Consider the following 19,912-nt stretch of genomic DNA (forward strand, 5'->3'; position numbering starts at 1 on the left):
AAATGCATGATTCATCGAACCGTTCGCTTGGAAGTCTACGCAACATTACGCGACCTTTTATGTTGTCTACCTCAACGTTCATTTCATCACTAAAGACTACACGGCTCCACTGATCTGTTGACCAATTTTATGTAGTTTGCACCACTCTTTCCTGGCAAATTTTTGTTTTTTATTTAAGCGTGGTTTTTTTGCAGCACGACGCCATAAATAACTTAAATTGTGGAGGACCCTTCGCACAGTTCTAGGGCTTGCTTTCAGACCATTTGACAGTGTCCATTTCGTAGACAAGTCTGTAGATGATGCTTGTCTGTTTTCTTTCATTAATCTCACTAACGAGCGAACATCACGGTCATTTGAAATTTTATTGCTGTATATATATATATATATATATATATATATATATATATATATATATATATATATATATATATATATATATATATATATATATATATATATAATGACTAAATTTATAATATCAAAAAACTGCAATACATACTCAAAGTCTAAGTTATTCGAATTCACTAAATTCGAATGTGTGTCTTTTTTGGCTTATTTTACCTACTTTGAAATTAAACTTTTCTAGAAAATGTATATAACATGAATTGACTAAATTCTCTGATTGTTTTGATAGATCAATGAAATTCTTATACCAAAATTAACTAATTTCACTGATACTGACAAATTTTAAATAACAAAAGAATGAAAGAAACAAACAGTTTAAACCTAAATAGTTAAATAAAAATAACTTCTTGCACAAATAGAAGTTAATTATGATTTTAATTAAAAAAAAAATACTCTAAAAAGGTATAATTTTTTGGTAAAGTGAAAAAAATACATTTAACATTGATGCTTTCTTGTTTGATGCGTTATTTTTTTTAGGAGTTATTTTTCCAGCGTAAATTTCTAAAACGTAAACATCTTAATCATGCATAGCTAAGCAAATAAAAAAAACATCAATAAATTTATTCTTAAATAAAACTTTTTTTTGATTTAAAAGTTCGAGTTTGTTGCATAAAGTCGTTTTTTACAATCTAAGTTAAAATTTCTTCCTGTTTGAAAAAAAGATTATTCAAAAACTTATGTTAAACATTTAATTAAAAAAAAGAAATCCATTACAAAATACGGATTTAAAAAATTTAAAAAAATAACTCGTCTAATAATTCTTTTTTATTCGTTGTTGAAATAAGATTTTCCATATCCATAACCTTTATTATACGATCCACCATAACCTCCATATCCGCCATATCCATACCCTTTATCTAAATAAATAAATTCAAAGTGTTTTATTGAAACTGTTGATTAACATATGAGTGTTGTTTATTATTTTGGAAAAAATGAAAAAGAAATTTTCAAATAAAGTTTACTTAATGAATTGTATGAGGTATCTTTTATTGCTAATTTAGATTCGTCACTGTAGTAGTTGTTTCCATATCCGTACCCTTTGTTGTATCCACCGTATCCATTGTAGCCATATCCATTGTCTTAAAGATTTAAAAAAACACTCAGTGTGTTATAAAAACTTTAAAAAAGTTTACGGTATGAATTATAAGTGGGATCTTCTTTTACAGCTTTTTTTGATTCGTCACTGTAGTAGTTGTTTAATCCACCACCGTATACACCGTATCCACCATATCCATATTCCTTGTCTAAAAGATTGTAAATGTAGATAAAAACTTACATATAATACCTTTTTTTATTAAAAAACATTTTATAAAATAATGAAACATAATTTACTGTATGAATTATAACTGGGATTTAAAGTTTTTTTTGACTCATCACTGTAGTAGTTGTTTAATCCACCACCGTATCCACCGTATACACCGTATCCACCATATCCATATTCCTTGTCTAAAAGATTTAATGAATTCAAGTTGTGTAAATAAAAAAATGTTATTTTAAATGAAAATTGCTATAACCAATATTTTAAATATGGTTTACTGTATGAGTTATAACTGGGATCTTCTTTCATAGACGGTATAGATTCGTCACTGTAATAGTTGTTTCCATACCCGTTTCCATTGTTGTATAACCCACCACCGTATCCTCCGTACCTACCGTATCCATAACCTATAAATAAGTTATTAAACAAAGTAACATTAAAAGGTTTTTATAAAAAATATATTTATATAGAAATTATAACAAGTTTAATAAAGTTTTTAATTATTGAATATAATAATAGTTTTAATCATTAATTATTGAATATAAGATCATTTTAACTATTAACATGATATGAAGATTTAACTTTAAGTCAAAATTAAGTCAAACGAAGCTACAAATCTTTATTTTGAAGTTTCTTTGTTGCTTACAATTTGATAAATTATGTTAATTAACGATAAAATTTTTTTACTAATACTTACATAAAATAGTTATTGAATAAAAAATTAAAAAATCTACCATTTCCTTTATTGTACGAACTTAGTATCTTTCCACTTTTTCCATAAACACAAAGATTAACAATATGTTTACTGTGTTCATGTTTTAGGTCAGGTTGAATAAGTTACACTAAATAAACACAATCTACACATACGAGCACACTCAAAATATTGCCTACTTATGCAAAATTTAACCACCTGCAATGGCTTCTGCCTTCCAGTTGGCGGAAGTAATGAAAAATAATTTCACGTTTGTTTTAACGTTGTTTTAAGTTAACGAGCAATTAAAATTATAATTATAAATAAATGTTAAAAATTTGACATCAAAGTTTCGTTTTATGTAGCTTATTGCGATAGGTTTGAATATTAAAAAAAACTTAATTTTTAACAAAATTAGAATTACAATGCCAAAAACTTGTTTACGGTGTTTTTTATAACTTGTTGTGGGTGTTTGTTGCTTTTCTTTAATTGTGAAAGCGAATTTTATTAAACAACGTGTAATTTGAAATTTCAAAATATAGAAGAGTTGATAATATCGCCCGGCGGCAAAGTAATTTTCTGACAAAAGGGCTGACATTTTCGAAAGGCGAAAGCTGTTTGGGGTGATCTGGCAATAAATTTTCAGCGAAAAATATTTTACTTCCGCCTCTAGTGGTTTCCGCTTTTTTAATAGCTGCCGCAGCCAAAGTTTTTTCTTGGAGGCAAAACGTTGTAAAGACTGACGCAAATAGGGAAGCGAAAACCATTGGTGGTAGCCTCCAGAAAAAATTTCGGAAACAAAATAATTTTGAAGCCGCCTGCAATCGCTTTTGCCTTCCGGCTGGCAGATGTAATGAAAAATAATTTCACGTTTGTTTTAACGTTGTTTTAAGTTAACGAGCAGTTAAAATTATAATTATAAACAAATGTTAAAAATTTGACATCAAAGTTTCGTTTTATGTAACTTATTGCAAAAGATTTGACTATTAAAAAAAACTTAACTTTTTTAAACTTCCAAAGTTTAAAATGCGGGCTGTTATATTTTTTGAAATGTTTTTTATTCCGACTTTCCCATTTATTAAGATTCCCCTGTTTATTAGATTTTATAACTATATTTCTGACCCTCCTGTTTATTAAGATCCCCTCGTTTATTTGACAGATAGGATAGTATATATTGTATTATATATACTATCCTATATAATATATAGGATAGTATACTTAGTATAAATAGTTTAAATTCTATTGTTATAGTCTAAGCTTTTCAGTTCGAAATATTTGTTATATTTCGAATTGAACAGCATGAACATCATCAGAAGTGAAAATGTGCTAATATAAAAGTTGTTTTAACATAAGGTTTATACAACTGGTTCATTATCATTTTACTCTTCATAAGGTTTATACAACTGGTTCATTATCATTTTACTCTTCATAAGGTTTATACAACTGGTTCATTATCATTTTACTCTTCATAAGGTTTATACAACTGGTTCATTATCATTTTACTCTTCATAAGGTTTATACAACTGGTTCATTATCATTTTACTCTTCATAAGGTTTATACAACTGGTTCATTATCATTTTACTCTTCATAAGGTTTATACAACTGGTTCATTATCATTTTACTCTTTATAAGGTTTATACAACTGGTTCATTATCATTTTACTCTTCATAAGGTTTATACAACTGGTTCATTATCATTTTACTCTTCATAAGGTTTATACAACTGGTTCATTATCATTTTACTCTTCATAAGGTTTATACAACTGGTTCATTATCATTTTACTCTTCATAAGGTTTATACAACTGGTTCATTATCATTTTACTCTTCATAAAGCCTAAACTTTTGTAAACAAGTTCTCAGAAAAGAGGTTACTTTATAAAAAAAAATCATTCTTGTTACTTGTTGTGAATAACGTCTTCTGTAATTGATAAAGATTGTGTAATTGTATAATAAGCAATTGGTATGCATATAACCTCAATAACAACAGTCATTACACTGCTAACTATTATTTACGTTTAAAAAATTACATTTGTGGAACGAGATTTGAAATGGACATTTATTGGACTGGACATTGGAATGGACATTTTTTGGAAAATGGACGATTACAAAACTTGTTATTTTAGCTTTTTTAATAATTTAAAAAAATAAAAAATATTAGTTTTCATAAAGTTATTGGAAATAAGTTCAAAAAAGAAAGTTAGCAGACTTTAATTCAATCACTAAGAATTGGTTCAAAAAAAAAATTTGAATAAAATTTTTTAAATGAAGCACTAACTTCGATTTTAATTAATTAGATAAATTTTAAATTTAAACTACACCTTTTCAAGATGTAATTGAGAACTTAAAAGTTATAACTAAAAAAAGCAAGTTGTAATTGAGAAATACAACATGTAATTTAAAAGTCACAATATCTAATTAAGAAACACAACATGTAATAAAGAAATTTTAAAATGTAATTGAGAAACCCAATATGCAAATAAGAAATCGTAATATGTAATTTGAAAGACAAAAGTTGTAATTAAGAAATCGTAATATGTAAATGAGAATACATTATTTGTGATTGCGAGTTCAATGTAAGCTTAAAGGTTATTATAAAAGGTCTTCTTGGACATACATTTTAATAAGCTAATAATATCAAATTTAGCATTTGTATGCACCAGCAATTCAGTAATACAGTAATGGAATTGAAAGATCGTTGTGTTATTTGTCAATACACTATGAAAAGAAAGTCTGTTATTAAATTGAATCCGTACAAGCATTTATTTCACCAAATTTGTTTACAACCACTTCTGGAACAACCAGAACCACCTTGTCCAATTTGTTGACATGAAATACATACAACTGAACAAGTTGACAGAAAACATTATGTTTTATCTTCATCGAATGATAGAAGAAGAGTAATTGAATGTGCTGAGTGAAACGACGATTGGGTGACTCTGGCGCAAAGTTTAGGTGTCAAATATAAGACAGCAGACAATTGTATCCGCAGCGGAAATTTAAATTTCATTGGAAGAGGTGTAGTTACCGCCAAAACTACTAATGCCTTTCTCATTACTTTTTTTTATTTTATTGATAATATATTATTATTTATTGAAAATCAAACCATATGGTCACCTTTACCAAATTAGAATCCAACCTAAAATTACAAGGTAAACTAAGGTAAACTAAAAATACAAAAACTTCTTTCTGGCAATCTATATTATAAACTTTTCTCAATTACAACTTTTATTTTCTCAATTACATCTTACGATTTCTTATTTACAACTTTCTTGTTCTAAATCTTACGTTACCCAATTACAACTTTTATCTTCTAAATTATATCTTACGTTTCTTAATTACATCTTTCATGTTCTAAACTACTTCTTACGTTTCTTGATTACAACTTTCAAGTTCTCAATTACATCTTGAAGAGGTGTAGTTTACAATTAGATTTTATTTCATCTACACATTTAAAGTTTTTTTTAATGATTTATTTATAACTCATATCTGCTTTTTAGTTAATTATGATTCTAAAAAACGACCCCAAGGTTTATTGTTGACATCACTCTAACTTTCAAGTTCTCAAATATTGTTGACATCACTAGTAATTTTCTTTTGACTAAGGAAGTATTTGTTCCATTAACATTCCATTATTACTTTGATCTTTGATTTTTCTCAAATGATTTCTCAGTTGAGCCCAATACATCTATTGGGTTGAGCTCACAATGAAACTTAGGAATATGGATTATTACGTCTATCTTATACTTTGCATAACAAAAACAAGCCTTTAGAAACACCATTGGAATCAAAACAGTTAATTGCCTTTTCGACAGCTTCATCAAGCCATTTTAGTTGCTTTACTGGACGAGTTGTACTAGGTGATTTAACAAACATACTTACATCTAATAACGCTTTTGTATGTATGGTTGCATTGTTGACGAGAATGTAAATTCGAAAACTTACTGACTTCATTATTTCGCTATATCGCAGTAGAGTTAGAAGTCGAGTGAACTGAGTAAGAATTGCTTCATTGTCGAAACAGCAGACTTTTCCGGGCACAATTATGCTCGTTGCTGTTTGAGGAAAAAAATTCAACTCAGTTTTTTTTATTAGTTGCGGTTCCTCATTTACAGCTTTTTTACATTTCCATTCACAATAAAATCACTTAACATTCTACTGATTCCTCTTCTTTTATTAAACATTGGACTAAAGAGCACCCGAGAGCAACGTACTTTTATCATGAGCCATAACTATTTGCGCAGTTTGAACTTCAGGACGTTCCATATGTATTCAGAAGATGCTGTTTGTCAAAAACATTTAATAGTTTTTTATTTTGTTGGCAAAATAATTGACGAACTTTTTTCTACAAACTACAACGCCCTCTCTTTCATGTCGATTAACAAATGGACAAATTTTGTTATTCGACCAAAATATCCCCAACTAAAGAGTAAACTTTGAATTGCTTTATAACTTCCACTATATTGTGATATTTTGTCTTTTTTTGGTTCGATTTTCACCGTCAGAGAATCTTTTGATTTTGACCCTTCTAAAAATGCATTAACTTATTTTTGAATAATACAAATGCTAAATGGACTATTTTTCTGAGAAACTTTATCAATGATGAAAGTGTAAATATGTTCTTTTAAATTTAAATTATGTTCAAACATTGAGTGGCGATGGTGTTTACCTCGATTGTCAGATTATAGAATCTCTTCTTCTCCATTAATCAATTTAAAACAGTTAATATTACTAAACTTGACATGGTTCTACTTATTTGGATTCGTTGGAACTTTGAAAGTGTAGGAGCCATAAAAATTTTATGATTAAATAATCGTTCCAGTTTAAATCCAATTTCTTTCTCACATAGTATTTGTAACCATATCCACATGAAATTCGCTCAAATCTTCAATATTGCGTTCTTATTTCTCCAAATCAAAAACTTTTCTATTACTTTTTTTAAGCATTTTTTTAGATATCGATTAATTCTTCTGAACTCTAATATGAGAATTATTAGGCGTTTTATTTTCAATTCAAAGGTGTTGATTACGCTTTTTATAAGGAGTCATTAAAAATAAAAATTTAAAGGCAAATGGTTTTTTTGAATTGTTGACTGTACTTCAATTAGCAATCAAAAAATATATATTCACATAATTTGAAGTTTGCATATATATTATGTAATTCACAAAAAGCTTATATTTATAATCTTATTGTTTCAACAAATTGCATTTTGAATTATAAAAAGTGTTTATTTAAATGTCATCAACCTGGTTTTTAAACTTTATAGCGTAGTTTTTTTATTTAGAAGTTGTGATTTTTAACGACTTTGTTGAAAGTTGTTAGCTTTTTAGGATGTATTTTTTCAGACCCAAATATTGATATATCTAATAAATCAGTTAAATATAAATAGAGAATCAATTATGAAGAAAACTTAATTTTTTTGAAACTCATAATTATTTATATCTTAAAATACAATAATTTTCCAAATAATTTTAAAATCAAAAGCGAATTTTAAAATAGAAATAATGTTTTACAGCTTTTTGGCCTTAAAATAAAAACAAGAATATTATTTTAAAAAGTTGTTTCATATCTTTTTTACTGGCACCATTATCTCATTTTATACCTATTATAGATATTTTTGGAAATTCCTTGTGGTAAGTGGCGTTGCGTGGGAAAATTCGAGGGAGGGGGGGGGGAAGGAGAACTCAATTTTCCCAACGGCTTAGCATAGATTTCCAACTTTTTTTTTATCTTAAGAAAACAGTTTCAGTCCAATTTACAAAATCTATTAATGATTATGCTACACTGCACTCACACTCAATAATTGTCAATTATCCGTTTATATTAACTAGTATTAACAAAACATAGCTCGCTTTACATGTATACAAAATATTCAATTCAAAAAACATCTAAAATCTCTACCGATTCATAGTGAAATTGTATTAGTTCAAAAAAATGTTATCGGTTAATTTAATAACTTCACAAACGATTCTAGCAGCAGATATAGCAGTTTAAAATTTTAGGGATATAAAATAGTACAAAGTAATATGGAAAATATTATTGAAATTGAAGCTTCAGAAAGAGTGCAACATCACTCTACTAGAATTGTTCTATTGTTGAAGAATTTGACATACAACGAAAAGTTAAAACGTTACACTCAATATTTGTGTGTAACGTTAGATTTTATATATGACTCTTTTTCAATTGAACCCATCCTTTAAAAAGATGTTTGGAGTTAATTCCTTTACAAAGTTCTTTTTCGCACTTGAGTAGCATGAGATTATCCAATCTCTTATCACTCATTATTTTTCTCAGATGTAACTTTACTATCTTGATTTAACTGAAAGAACGCTCATTTGATGCTACACCATAAAAAGCTGTGATTTCAATAATACATAGTTTAGAGGCGTGTTTCAGTATGGCCTTTAATTTCACAACATGGTACAAAATGTCTTGCAGAGTCTTAGCTAGTATTCTTGATGATTTTAATTCTTTATCATCTACTTATAAACAGATATTTATCAACATTTCCATCTGGCTTTTCAGCACATGAACGTCTGGAATTTGATCCTTGTATCCAGGTGGAAAAAGTTTGTTTGCTTTTGTTATGGTTTCAATATTTAAATTTCCTTATTTAAAGGAAAAGATTTTAGTGATGGGGGCAAATATTTCCTTTAAAGCCGCAGAGTTTTCGGTTAAACCCATGGCTAAAGAGTATATGACTTCTTTGAACTCTTTCCGGTAAAAAGATCTCCATTGCTGTTAATCTATGGTGTCGTCCGTTATCGTTTTCTGCATCAATGTTCAATTTCCGAGAAAATATCAATGCACTTTCAATCAAATATTTGAGATGATCTGAAGAAGATTAATAACCTTCTCTAAACACTGATTTAGAGCCTTGACAGACTTTGCTCATGCGGTCAATCTTGTTCTAGAAAGGTTTACAAGCTGTATTGCATTGTCAATGTCTTCAAGTTTTTCTTTTAAATGACTAAACTTTTTTGTACTTGATGTGAAGAAAACATGCGACCGTTCGAGAACATTAAACAATTCTCGAAATAAAGTATTAAAATTGCAGACATGTTCAACACCTGTGTTTGTTCTGTGGTCTTGACAAGGTATGTAAAGCATATTATGCCTTACAAGGTATGTAAGGCCTAACTTTTTTTGTTACTTACTTTTGTACTCCTTAAATTGTTGAGACATTGAACTCGCTTAGTCATATGACTGAAAGGCCATCTTCGATGTGCCAATCCCTTCTTTATGTAAAGAAAATAAAATTAGCTCAGTCATTCCTTTTCTAGCCTTATCAGTGCATTCAACTGATTTCAAAAGCCTTTCCGGAATCTCACCGTTTTCACTGGTCATTCTCACAACCATACTCATTATATCTATGTGTGACATATCTGGAGGTGTCGGCCATCACAAAAAAAAATTGGAGCTGTTAATTTCATCAATGGTCTGTCTCTTCAATTCAGTCGCAATTAAACTAATCATTTTATTTTGAGATGATGGACTCGTGTATGTAACTCTAGATGGACAAAGGGCTTTATCTTCAATCCAGGCTTTTAGTGTGGGATTGTGGCGTAAGATGAGATTCACTACTGCAACAAAGTTACCTTGGTGAGCACAGTCAGATTCTCTAAACGCCAGCTCTTGGCTTCCTAAAGTCTTGCGTGTATCGATAAGAATTTCAACAGTTTTTCTATTCTGCTCCTCTCTTTTTTGCACTTCTATCCAAGCAAGTCTCTTGGATTTATCAATAAGTTGATCTATAAAACCCTTTTTCATAAGAAAGTGACATTGTTCGCTTCATGCATCTTTATGTGCTCAAGAGCCTAAAGTTTGTCTTTTCCATAGCTTTTCATCTTGGACCAAGATCTCAACCCAACAATTATCTTCATTTTCAGTTTTTTCATTCTTTCTAACACCCTTAGGGAAAAGGCAGCAGACAAAACAAAATTTGGCATCCTTCTGGGTGCTATATTCTAAATGTTGTACCAGTTTGGTAAAAACTCTAAGTCTTTGTACCTCTGGAGATTAAATCTATTTTTACTGTCACTTGGGAAACTAGTAAGTTTTGGTTGGTGTGGCCCTAACTGGAGTAAATACAATTTTTGATTATCCGTAATTGTATGAGGACGCAAACCTGGGTCATGGCTTACCAATGCTCATAAATCTGGTATGTAAATTATAATATTGTGAACTTTGGTATCGAGTTTTTTTATAAAAGCATTTCCCATTTCCAAAACATTATATGAAATTTCCAATACAGAACTTGTAGCATTTACAATTTCAACTGCAGTAAGTTTTTCATTTACTAACTATTTTTTACAATATATTTTATAAATGTCACTACAATATTTTATATTATCAACCAAAATGTCCTAATTCCCAATGAGCAAAGGCCAATTTGTTGTTTCACTGCTTACTTCAGTAGTTTATAAGTTAATAATATTTGTGTCATCTTTTTCTTCTTGGCCAGGAAACTGGGGTTAATAATCTGATTTAGAATTTAATTCTGTAAATTTCTCCAGACAACAATATGCGTCCTTATCTTGAACTTCTGAACTTGCGTCCTCTTTAAGTTTTTTATCAGAAGATGTTGTTTCTTCGCCTATGGATATACTACATGTTGAAGTTGATTTTTCAATTATTATTATGTCTTGTAACTTTTTATGTTTACTTTTTTGTATTTCATCATCCGCTTTGACATTGTTATCAACTTTCTGATATTCGATTTTTCGTTTTTTTGAAGCTAAGTAGGCTACAAAAGGATTCTCTGATTCCCGGTGTTTGTATATGAATCTTTTTACCACCATGAACGGATCTTGTTAGTCGGATCTTTTTAGTCGAATTTATAGTCGTTATTAGAAACTGCTTTGCATACGCAACGTAATTTATTGTAATTTATTTCTCTTGCTTTTCATAATTAATGCTCTGGAAAACAAACGCAGATACTATAATTTACCGTAATTTTTATCACCAATTTCCCAACTGTCCCAACTCGTGGCAAGGAAATTCCCAACTTTCTCTTTCCAAGGTTCTGATGGGGGGAGGGGAGACTCCCTCCCCCTTCCCCAATTCCTCAAAGCGGCGTCTCTGCTAGCGATCCCTGATAGCCACTAGGCAAAATACATCAAATAATTACTTTTTGTTCTATCTCTTCCAAAATTGTATAAAAATTAAAAGAAAGTTTTTGGTAAGGTAATTTTTATAGAAAAGAAAACAAAAATAAAATTTTGAAAACTAAATCACAATTTGTTTATATTATTATTCTATTTTACATGTTTTTGGCCGTAAAATAAGAAATAAAATTTTTTATGTAAAAACCACTTCATAACTTTTTTGCTAGTACCATTGCAATCGTTTTAAACTTATTTTAGAATTTTTCATAAATATCTAGCGGTCCCGGATAGAGACAAGGTGAGCCACTGCCCCGAAATTACTTTTCTTTACAATTATTCACTTACTATTATACTTTTATGTTTTAAAAAAACAACAAACTTTTATATTGTACAAAAAAATAAGTTTAAACATGTTTTTTTCCCTATTATTCCATTCTAAATGAAACATTTTAATGGTAATCTCTATAAAACCGAAGTAATGTTAAAATATGAATATAACTAGCAATAAAGTTTATTTATTTCAAAAAAAACAAAACGTTAAGTGTTAGTTGCGAAAAAGCTCCAGCAGGACATCCCAGAACGCAACTTTGATCAATTAGCAAGAGCTTCGCTAAGTAAATAGGCTTTGGTTACTACAGAGGCAACCAATTTTTTATTTGATACAAATTGATGGAAAGCAATAGTTTTTGAGTTTGTGTTTTTATTTAAAATAGTATACAGGTAAAGGTATATATTATTTTAAATAAAAAGATATACAATTTAGAACTAAATAAGACTATTGCTGCAGAAACAAAAGCAAAAGTTAAACGTTTATACCTCAGCTTTTATCAGTAATAACATTTTTTGATTTGCAAACCACTTTTGAATTACTTGCTGTTCTTGATGCTCTACTAAACAGTTACAAGGAATTAATCTGTCAGGTAATGTTGCAGTATTCTGAATTCGAAATGCGTCTCAATGATTTGCAGAACTTAGTCAGATAAAGGATTTGATAGAATTTTGAAGGCGACGAAAAAAACCTGGAGTTAAGCAAAACAATGAGTCTGAAACCGCAGACCACGTCACGTTTTGTCACGTTTTCAAGGAGCTCACCCACCCACTCTCGAGCGTAACGTATTATGCAATGACCCCGTACTACAGAGCTTTTCTTTCTTCGTAATTTATAAATTATTATAATTTATAAAAAGCTTCCTCAATGACTTTGCCAGTTATAAAAAAATTTAAATTATTTTTCTGCAATAACATAAAAAGTATTTATTTTTATTACAAACAAAAATTATTTTTTACAACTCTATCAAAATACGCTTCTTTTGAGAAGGTTGACATACTTTTAAATAATTTTGTTGTTCTTGTTGATAATATTAGGCATTTTACCCCAAATACTAAAGATTTGAACCCAAATATCTTTACAACTTGACTTAATAGTGAAATCAAAATGAGAAAGGCTTTACAAAAATTGTTTACTCGACGAAAAAAAATTTTTTTTGTTGACTTGTTTATTTATGGAATAAACAAAGAACACTAAAAACAAAGAAAACATTTATTAAATAGTATTTTAGAAATTTAAAAACAATAATAATAAAAAACAAGAATAGATAATAAGAAAATAAGAAAATAGATTTAATAGTATTATTACTAAATAAATTTTTTACTTATGCAATAATATATTAAAGCTAAGTTTTAAGTATTACTACATGCAATATTATATTGATACAATATTATATTAAAGCAAAAGTGGAAAGCTTCGCCCTGAAATAAATTATCCCATTAAAATTTACCCTTTAAAACTTAACCCATTAAAATGAAACAAACAAAATTGATATCTAGGTATCATTTTGCTCATGAGGTGAATTTGGATGCAATCAGTGATTGTGAGTGACGGGATGATTGCATGCAATTAGTGATTGTGAGAGATTGCACGATTGCATGCAATGAGTAATTGTGAGAGATTGCATGATTGCATAAGTGAAGGAATCATGGTTCATAGAATCATGATACATTCACTAGAATAATTCATATGAATCATAGGAATTAGAACTTCTTTGGTTGAAACAAAACTTTGTTACGAAATGTTTCATCTGTGTTGTCAAGTTTATTAGATTTTATCAGCAAGTTTACCCGATAATTTGTTCCGCGAGTGCTTTTTGAATGCATATCGAGTTATACCATTAAAAATTGATATCATTAAAAATATTGCTGCAACTTAATACCGCATAACCATAATTGATTATCTTCCATGTTTGTTTTCATAATTAATTATTTTTCATATTTTTGCATTACTGCAACACTATCCTGAGTAGGCACAACGATTTACTCAAAGTCTACAAATTGTTGTTTGACTAATTCTTTGGTTGCAAAAGCATCTAAAAGCCATCGATTTTAATAAGACTCAATCTGTTCGTAACTTTATTGCGAAGTATTATGTTAATATAATAATATAATAATTCTGGTGATAACGAAACAAGTTATCACCATATACATTTAGTCCAAGGACAATTTTGAGTTTGAGGTCGAATGCTACGGTAAACTTTAATTGATTGAGTTGAAAGAGTTTGATAAGTGTTTTCAGTTTGTGACAGTTTTTTTCTGCATTTCGAACAACATCTTGTATGAGCACTTTGTTGACCCCAGCGTTCTAACTTAAGAAGATAATTTAAATATATATAAGATAAATAGAATTAAGGAAATTTTGTTTTCTAAAAGAAAACACTTCAGTTACTAGCATAGATAGGTCAGTAAAATAAACATTTTCATTTTTAATAAGGTTTTTATCACTCTTAAACTTACATTTTTTGACATTGTAAAACTTATCCAAGAAGCTTGACCGGTTCGTAACATCAGCTCAAGTAATCTTCTGTATTCCAATTCTTCCAACATCTTTGCTAAAAAGCTTAATTTTTTATAATTATAATTCTTTTGTTTTATCTAATACTACAATTTAGAAGATCAGGATTTATCTTTAAGTTCATGATGGTTTCACTTCTTATATTCTTTCAGGTGATCGTTCTCTTTGTCACTTTAACAAGAAAAGCGTTTTCTCCATTTTTATATATTTGTAGTTTGAAGTTTTATATTTGTACTGTCACATGAAACAAATTTTATTTTGCGTACAAGAAACAACTCTTTTTCAATTTTTAACAGTTATTTTTTTGTTGCAAAGTTGAAAAATTACCGGGACTAAAATTAATTTCTGTTTTTGAATGGAATCTTTTTATTTTCTTTGCAGATGAATGCAAAAAGACCAAGTTTACTACTACTTCTAGTACACTGTTCTATACAGCAAGTAACACAGTAGCAGTTATACAGCAAATAGCACAATAGTAGTTAGAATGTAATTTTTTATTCAGTGCGATTTGCTTAACAGAAACTTGGTGTTCTGACAAATTTTCCAGAAAAAATTTAAACCTATTAATTCCGAACTACAAACTTATATCTTATAAGCGAAAAGTTCAAAAACGAGGAGGTGGAATTGTGACGTATATTCATAATGTTCTGAAAACTAAACTTAGAGACGATCTTTTGGCTTCTGATGTCGATTGTGAGATTTTTACAATTGAAATAATAAACCAAAGTTTTAAAAATATACTGGTGCCCACCTGTTGCAGACCACCTGAAGGTAATATAAAAAAATTTTCAAATCATCAAAAACAAAATATTTCTAAAAAACAACAAAGTGCACAAAATATTATTCTGTATTGAAGAGATTAACATAAAATGTCTACAGTATAATGAAGATACTGTTACCAAATTTATTTTTGATAATATGTTTCAACACTACATCTTCTCTATAATAACCAAACCCACACGGGCAACATTAATTTTAGTCACTGCAATAGACAGCTTATTGACTAATTCATTTTATGATTCTTCATTAAAAGCAGTTATAATCAAAGCGGATATGTTCGATCACTTTCCGATATACTTTTTTTTTTTTTTAAGATAGAAAAACTAATAACTCTAAAACCAAAGTCTATAAACGAAAGCTTAATAAATTTACTATTCAACAGTTTAAAGACACTATCGGCAGTGAGGTGGGATAAGATTTACTAAAAACTACAACCTCGCACTAGCGAACTCAGGTAACAATTTAAGAAATATTCTTAAAGTATTATAACAATCACTTCCTTATTATAGAACAACAATTAGAAGTAAAATACTTACAAGAGGTATAAAAGTATAAAGAGTAGCCGTGGCGCAGTGGTAGTGAAATTGCCTCAAAAGGATCGTGGTTCAAACCCCACCTCGGGGCAAGTTTTGCGACATCGGTTAGGAAGGAGGCGTGAACTTCCAATTAAATGCTCATCGGCTATGCTCTGTTATAAGACCGTAAGGACTTCTTGGGGTACCTAAATAAAATTAAAAAAACAAAAAAAACAAAAAACTTTGCATCATGTATTTAAAAAAGAGAAACGGAAAAATTACTTACAAGTAATAAATAAATATATTTGTAAAAATAAAAAAAATTTCAAAGAAAAATTACTACTTATAACCGCAACTAATTGCTTGTTTATTTAAGTTCACTAGATGCTGAAAAGGCTTTTGAAAGCTGCAACTGGAGTATTCTTTTTAATAAACTTTATTGTAATAGAAATAAAAATCTAATAGTTAACACTATACCTTCTTTATAACGTAGTGGAAGTGCAACTCTCTTATACCTAAGTTCCAAATCAGTCTCATTTGATCTTAAACAAGGAGTGAGACAAGGATCGATTTTGTCACCCTACCTATATAATATATACACTGAAAAGCTACTCGAAATTATAAAAAATGATGACATTGTCAGTACTACTATATATGAACACTTGACTAGTGCTGTAGCTTATGCTAATGACATCATTCTTCTCAGCTCTACTTTATCTGGCCTAGAAATATTTATTACGACGTGCAACATTTAAAACAGTTTAATAAAGCTTAACGCTGTCAAAACGGAACATTTACTCTCCGGAAAAAGCAAATAACTAACTGCACAATATCCCTAGACGACCATTAAATTATACCTCATGAAAAACTTAATCATCTCGGCTTTACTTGGGATACAAAAAAATCCATTTTTGCTTCATTTAATAGAATGAATATTGACAGTAGTTATCAAATTTCCAGGCAACGGTGCAAACTCTGAATCAATCTGGAATCCGGTTTGCACATGTAATGTACTGGAATCCGGTTTGCACATATAATTGCACATATAATCCAATTATATAAATCATTACCAGTTCCGACGCTAACCCACCGTCTAGAGCTCTGTGAAAATAAAGAGTCAACAATGAAAAGACTCGACACATTTGGAAGGAACGCAGTTAAATCGCTTTTCAATGTCTCCAAGTATAGTAAAAACTATATACACTCTCTATTTAAAATCTAAGAGATGTCAAATTATATACACCAAAACATAATAAATCTATTTATCCGCCAATTAAACAATAAAGTAACCTTTTGAAATCATTAATTCCCAACTTAACTAATGTTCAGTTAAATCTTCTTTTTTAGATATAAAAGAATTATGTAATATTCATAAACTGAATAAGAAAATCTTAATGCTGGTTAAAAAAAAATAAAACTTGGAAATTCAGAGAATGTAATTCCTGAAGCTACTCTTCATACTTTTTTACAGGTGGTTCAATGTTGGAATGTAAAACAACAGCGAACAATTTTTAAAAATACACTTGAAGAAAACATTCCTAAATGATACTTTTTTTACCTGTCTATTTTCTTAGTTTGTATTTTTACCTTGTAAATATATTTTGCAGAGGGTTATTAATAAAATAATAACAATAATAATAATAAATAAAAAATGCAACCAGTGACATTAAAAACACATGGAACATTATAAAAACATTCACCACGTGAATTTGTAATACATTCTATTCATTTACAATACGGTTACTGAAGAATGCTTGCCGAGACAAAGAATTCTTGACATTTTCAATTCTTAGATTATGAACTCTTATTGCTGATGCTGGTCCGTTTGCTTGTAATGAGGGTGCATATTGTTCAATAATTTGTACTCTTGTATTAGATCGCTGCACAAACACCTAGTCTCCAACATAGTCATTTTCATTTTAGATAGTCGTTCCTCATGACGCAGATGATTTTGTTCCAGTTTGGTTGCACGACGTTGGATCTTTTCTAGTATTTCAATGTCACCTTTTAAATAATATTTCATACAGGGATTGCAAAGGTGAGGTTTAACTGTGAACAGACTACGTATCATTTCTATATTTAAATAAGTGAAAGTACACTTGATGACTCTGAGTAGGTTCTGCGCTTTTGTTGCTGCTGTGTTAACTTGACGATTAGTATTCGACCGAAACAGAAAAAAAGTTGAAACCAAAATTTTGGGTACTCTAATTTGGTACCGAAACCGACATTTTGGAAAATATTTTACCAAAACCGATATCGACATTTTGGCTAGTCAAAATTAATTTCATTAGAAAATTTTATTTTAAAATGCAATTTTACATTTATTGTTTTTTAAGAGTGTATTATTTTAAAATTGATTACACGTGTTTCGCAAATTGAGATTAAATATATAAGTTATCGATATAAATTAATAGCGAAAGTTAACAACTGACAACTTTTCTCTGCAAAACAAGATTTTTTCTAGGTTATCTGGTAATAGTCTGTTTCTTTCATTGTATAGTATATCTCCAGCTGTTGAAAATAACCTTTCTAAATTATTTGATGTTGCTGGAGAGATGAGAAACCTCTTCACAATTTTAGCAAGGGCTAGTTTGACATCATTACTCGAATTGTTAAGCAAACTTGTTTTCTTTAAACAAACGTATCCATTCAAAATATTATGGGTACTGCAATAGCTTGATTATTTGGGGTTTTGATATTTTTAAGAAGCAGATGGAAACGCACTATTTAGTAACTAAAAAGTTAAGTAGTTTGTGAATAATGGGCTTAAACTTTCATTTAAAATTAGTAAATATTTTGTAAAAATTCTCAAAAGTAACTATTTTTCTAAATCAGATATTTTAAAGTCGTACAAATTTTTCTGTTTTCCCTATGTTTTTCAACCGAATTTATACTTTTTACCAAATTTAAAAAAAGTACCAAAACCGAAATTTTGGTATTGGTTCAAATTAAAACTTCGGCAGAAACCGATACCCAAATAGTATTTTGGTCTATCACTATTGACGATGCCATTTGAAGCCTGACGAGATCAACGCGCCGAGGTCACGTTCTACCGTTGTTTGCTTATTTTGTAATCAACAACATTTTCTGTCATTGTATTGATAATCTGAGAGTTCTTCTTACCAATGTACATCAAAAAGGTAAATCATACTTAATTAACAATTATAGACCGTAGATCCCGTATAGAACTATAGATCTCGTGCTCTCTATCTTCTTTAAGTTACTCGATCGAGTTACCTATGACAGATTATACGAATATTTAACCCAAAACAAAATCTTAAATAAAAACAATTCGGCAATCCGAGATCTAGTTAATAGTATAAGTGGTTCTTTTGATAAAAAAACAATATTTTCTAGGCATATTAATAAACCTGTTAAAAGCGTTTGACACTGTAAACCATAATATTTACTTAAAAAGATGGAAAGCTTTGGATAAATCACCCTGGAATGTGTCAAAAACTGCATAATAAGCAACAGGCAACAATGTCTTATTTCAGAAAATTATAAAATATTCAAAACTACAAAGAATGGAGTGCGGGTACCCCCAGGGTTCCATTCTTGGACCCCTCCTATTTCTTTTATATATTAACGACGTTACAAAAACCTCGAAAAAAATTAATACAATAATGTTTGCCGATGACACAAATTTATTTTATTCCTTTTATTAACTCAATCAAAGACCTTTACGAATGTATGAGCAAAGAACTTAAAAGATTAAACATGCGTTTGAAATTAAATAAGTTATCATTAAATACAGAAAAAACAAAATAAAAATTGTTTTATTCCAAAAAAGCAAAAAAAATAATATACCAACTTTATTTCCCTTACTAAAAATAGATAAGGTAAACATTGAAAGAACAGAAACAACTGAATTTCTTGGGATACTTATTAACAAAAATATATCTTGAAAAGCCCATATTAGTACAATAAACACTAAAGTTTCAAAAAATATTTTGGATATTCTACGAAATTAAACCTATGTTGTCCCAACATAATCTTAAATCGCTTTATTTTTCTTACATCCAAAGTTACCTTAGGTACGCTAATATTTTATTGGCAAGTGCACACAAATCCAAATCCTTATATAAGTCAAAAACATGCCTTAAGATTATTTTTTAATAAAGATAAACTCACCCATGCTGAACCCTTACTAAAAACCATGAATGCACTAAATGTTTACCAAATTAACATCTATCAAAATATTATATTCATGATTAAATACAATTTTGGATTAGTCCCATTTTTTAAATAAATCTTTTCAAATTAACTCTTATAGATATCTCACAAATGCAAAGGGGAGCTTCACATTGCCT

At 29.2% G+C, this 19,912-nt stretch overlaps 1 protein-coding gene and 1 long non-coding RNA gene across 2 annotated transcripts; both read right to left on the minus strand.

Moving 5' to 3' along the window:
- Positions 1-1,170: 1,170 nt before the first annotated feature.
- Positions 1,171-10,122, minus strand: LOC136091914 (prisilkin-39-like). Its single transcript, XM_065819634.1, has 6 exons — positions 9,951-10,122; positions 1,942-2,070; positions 1,738-1,851; positions 1,539-1,649; positions 1,368-1,484; positions 1,171-1,262 (listed from the first exon to the last, which is right to left on the minus strand). Exons 1-6 carry the CDS (start codon positions 10,120-10,122, stop codon positions 1,171-1,173), a joined length of 735 nt encoding a protein of 244 aa, XP_065675706.1.
- A 2,864-nt stretch (positions 10,123-12,986) lies between these two features.
- On the minus strand, positions 12,987-14,726 carry LOC136091366 (uncharacterized). The gene is made up of 2 exons (XR_010643937.1): positions 14,247-14,726; positions 12,987-14,098 (listed from the first exon to the last, which is right to left on the minus strand). It is a non-coding gene; the product is annotated as an uncharacterized LOC136091366 (long non-coding RNA).
- Positions 14,727-19,912: the final 5,186 nt, after the last annotated feature.

The sequence above is a fragment of the Hydra vulgaris genome, chromosome 15 (genome assembly GCF_038396675.1).
Source record: "Hydra vulgaris chromosome 15, alternate assembly HydraT2T_AEP".
In the NCBI taxonomy this organism is placed as follows: Eukaryota; Metazoa; Cnidaria; class Hydrozoa; order Anthoathecata; family Hydridae; genus Hydra; species Hydra vulgaris.

Coding starts and splice junctions, on each gene's coding strand:
- LOC136091914 (XM_065819634.1), bottom strand. CDS start 10,122: ATGAAAAAGGGTTTTATAGATCAACTTATTGATAAATCCAAGAGACTT. Junction 1,650..1,737: donor TCCCAGTTATAATTCATACA/GTAAATTATGTT, acceptor ACAATCTTTTAG/ACAAGGAATATGGATATGGT. Junction 1,263..1,367: donor TACCTCATACAATTCATTAA/GTAAACTTTATT, acceptor TTATTTATTTAG/ATAAAGGGTATGGATATGGC.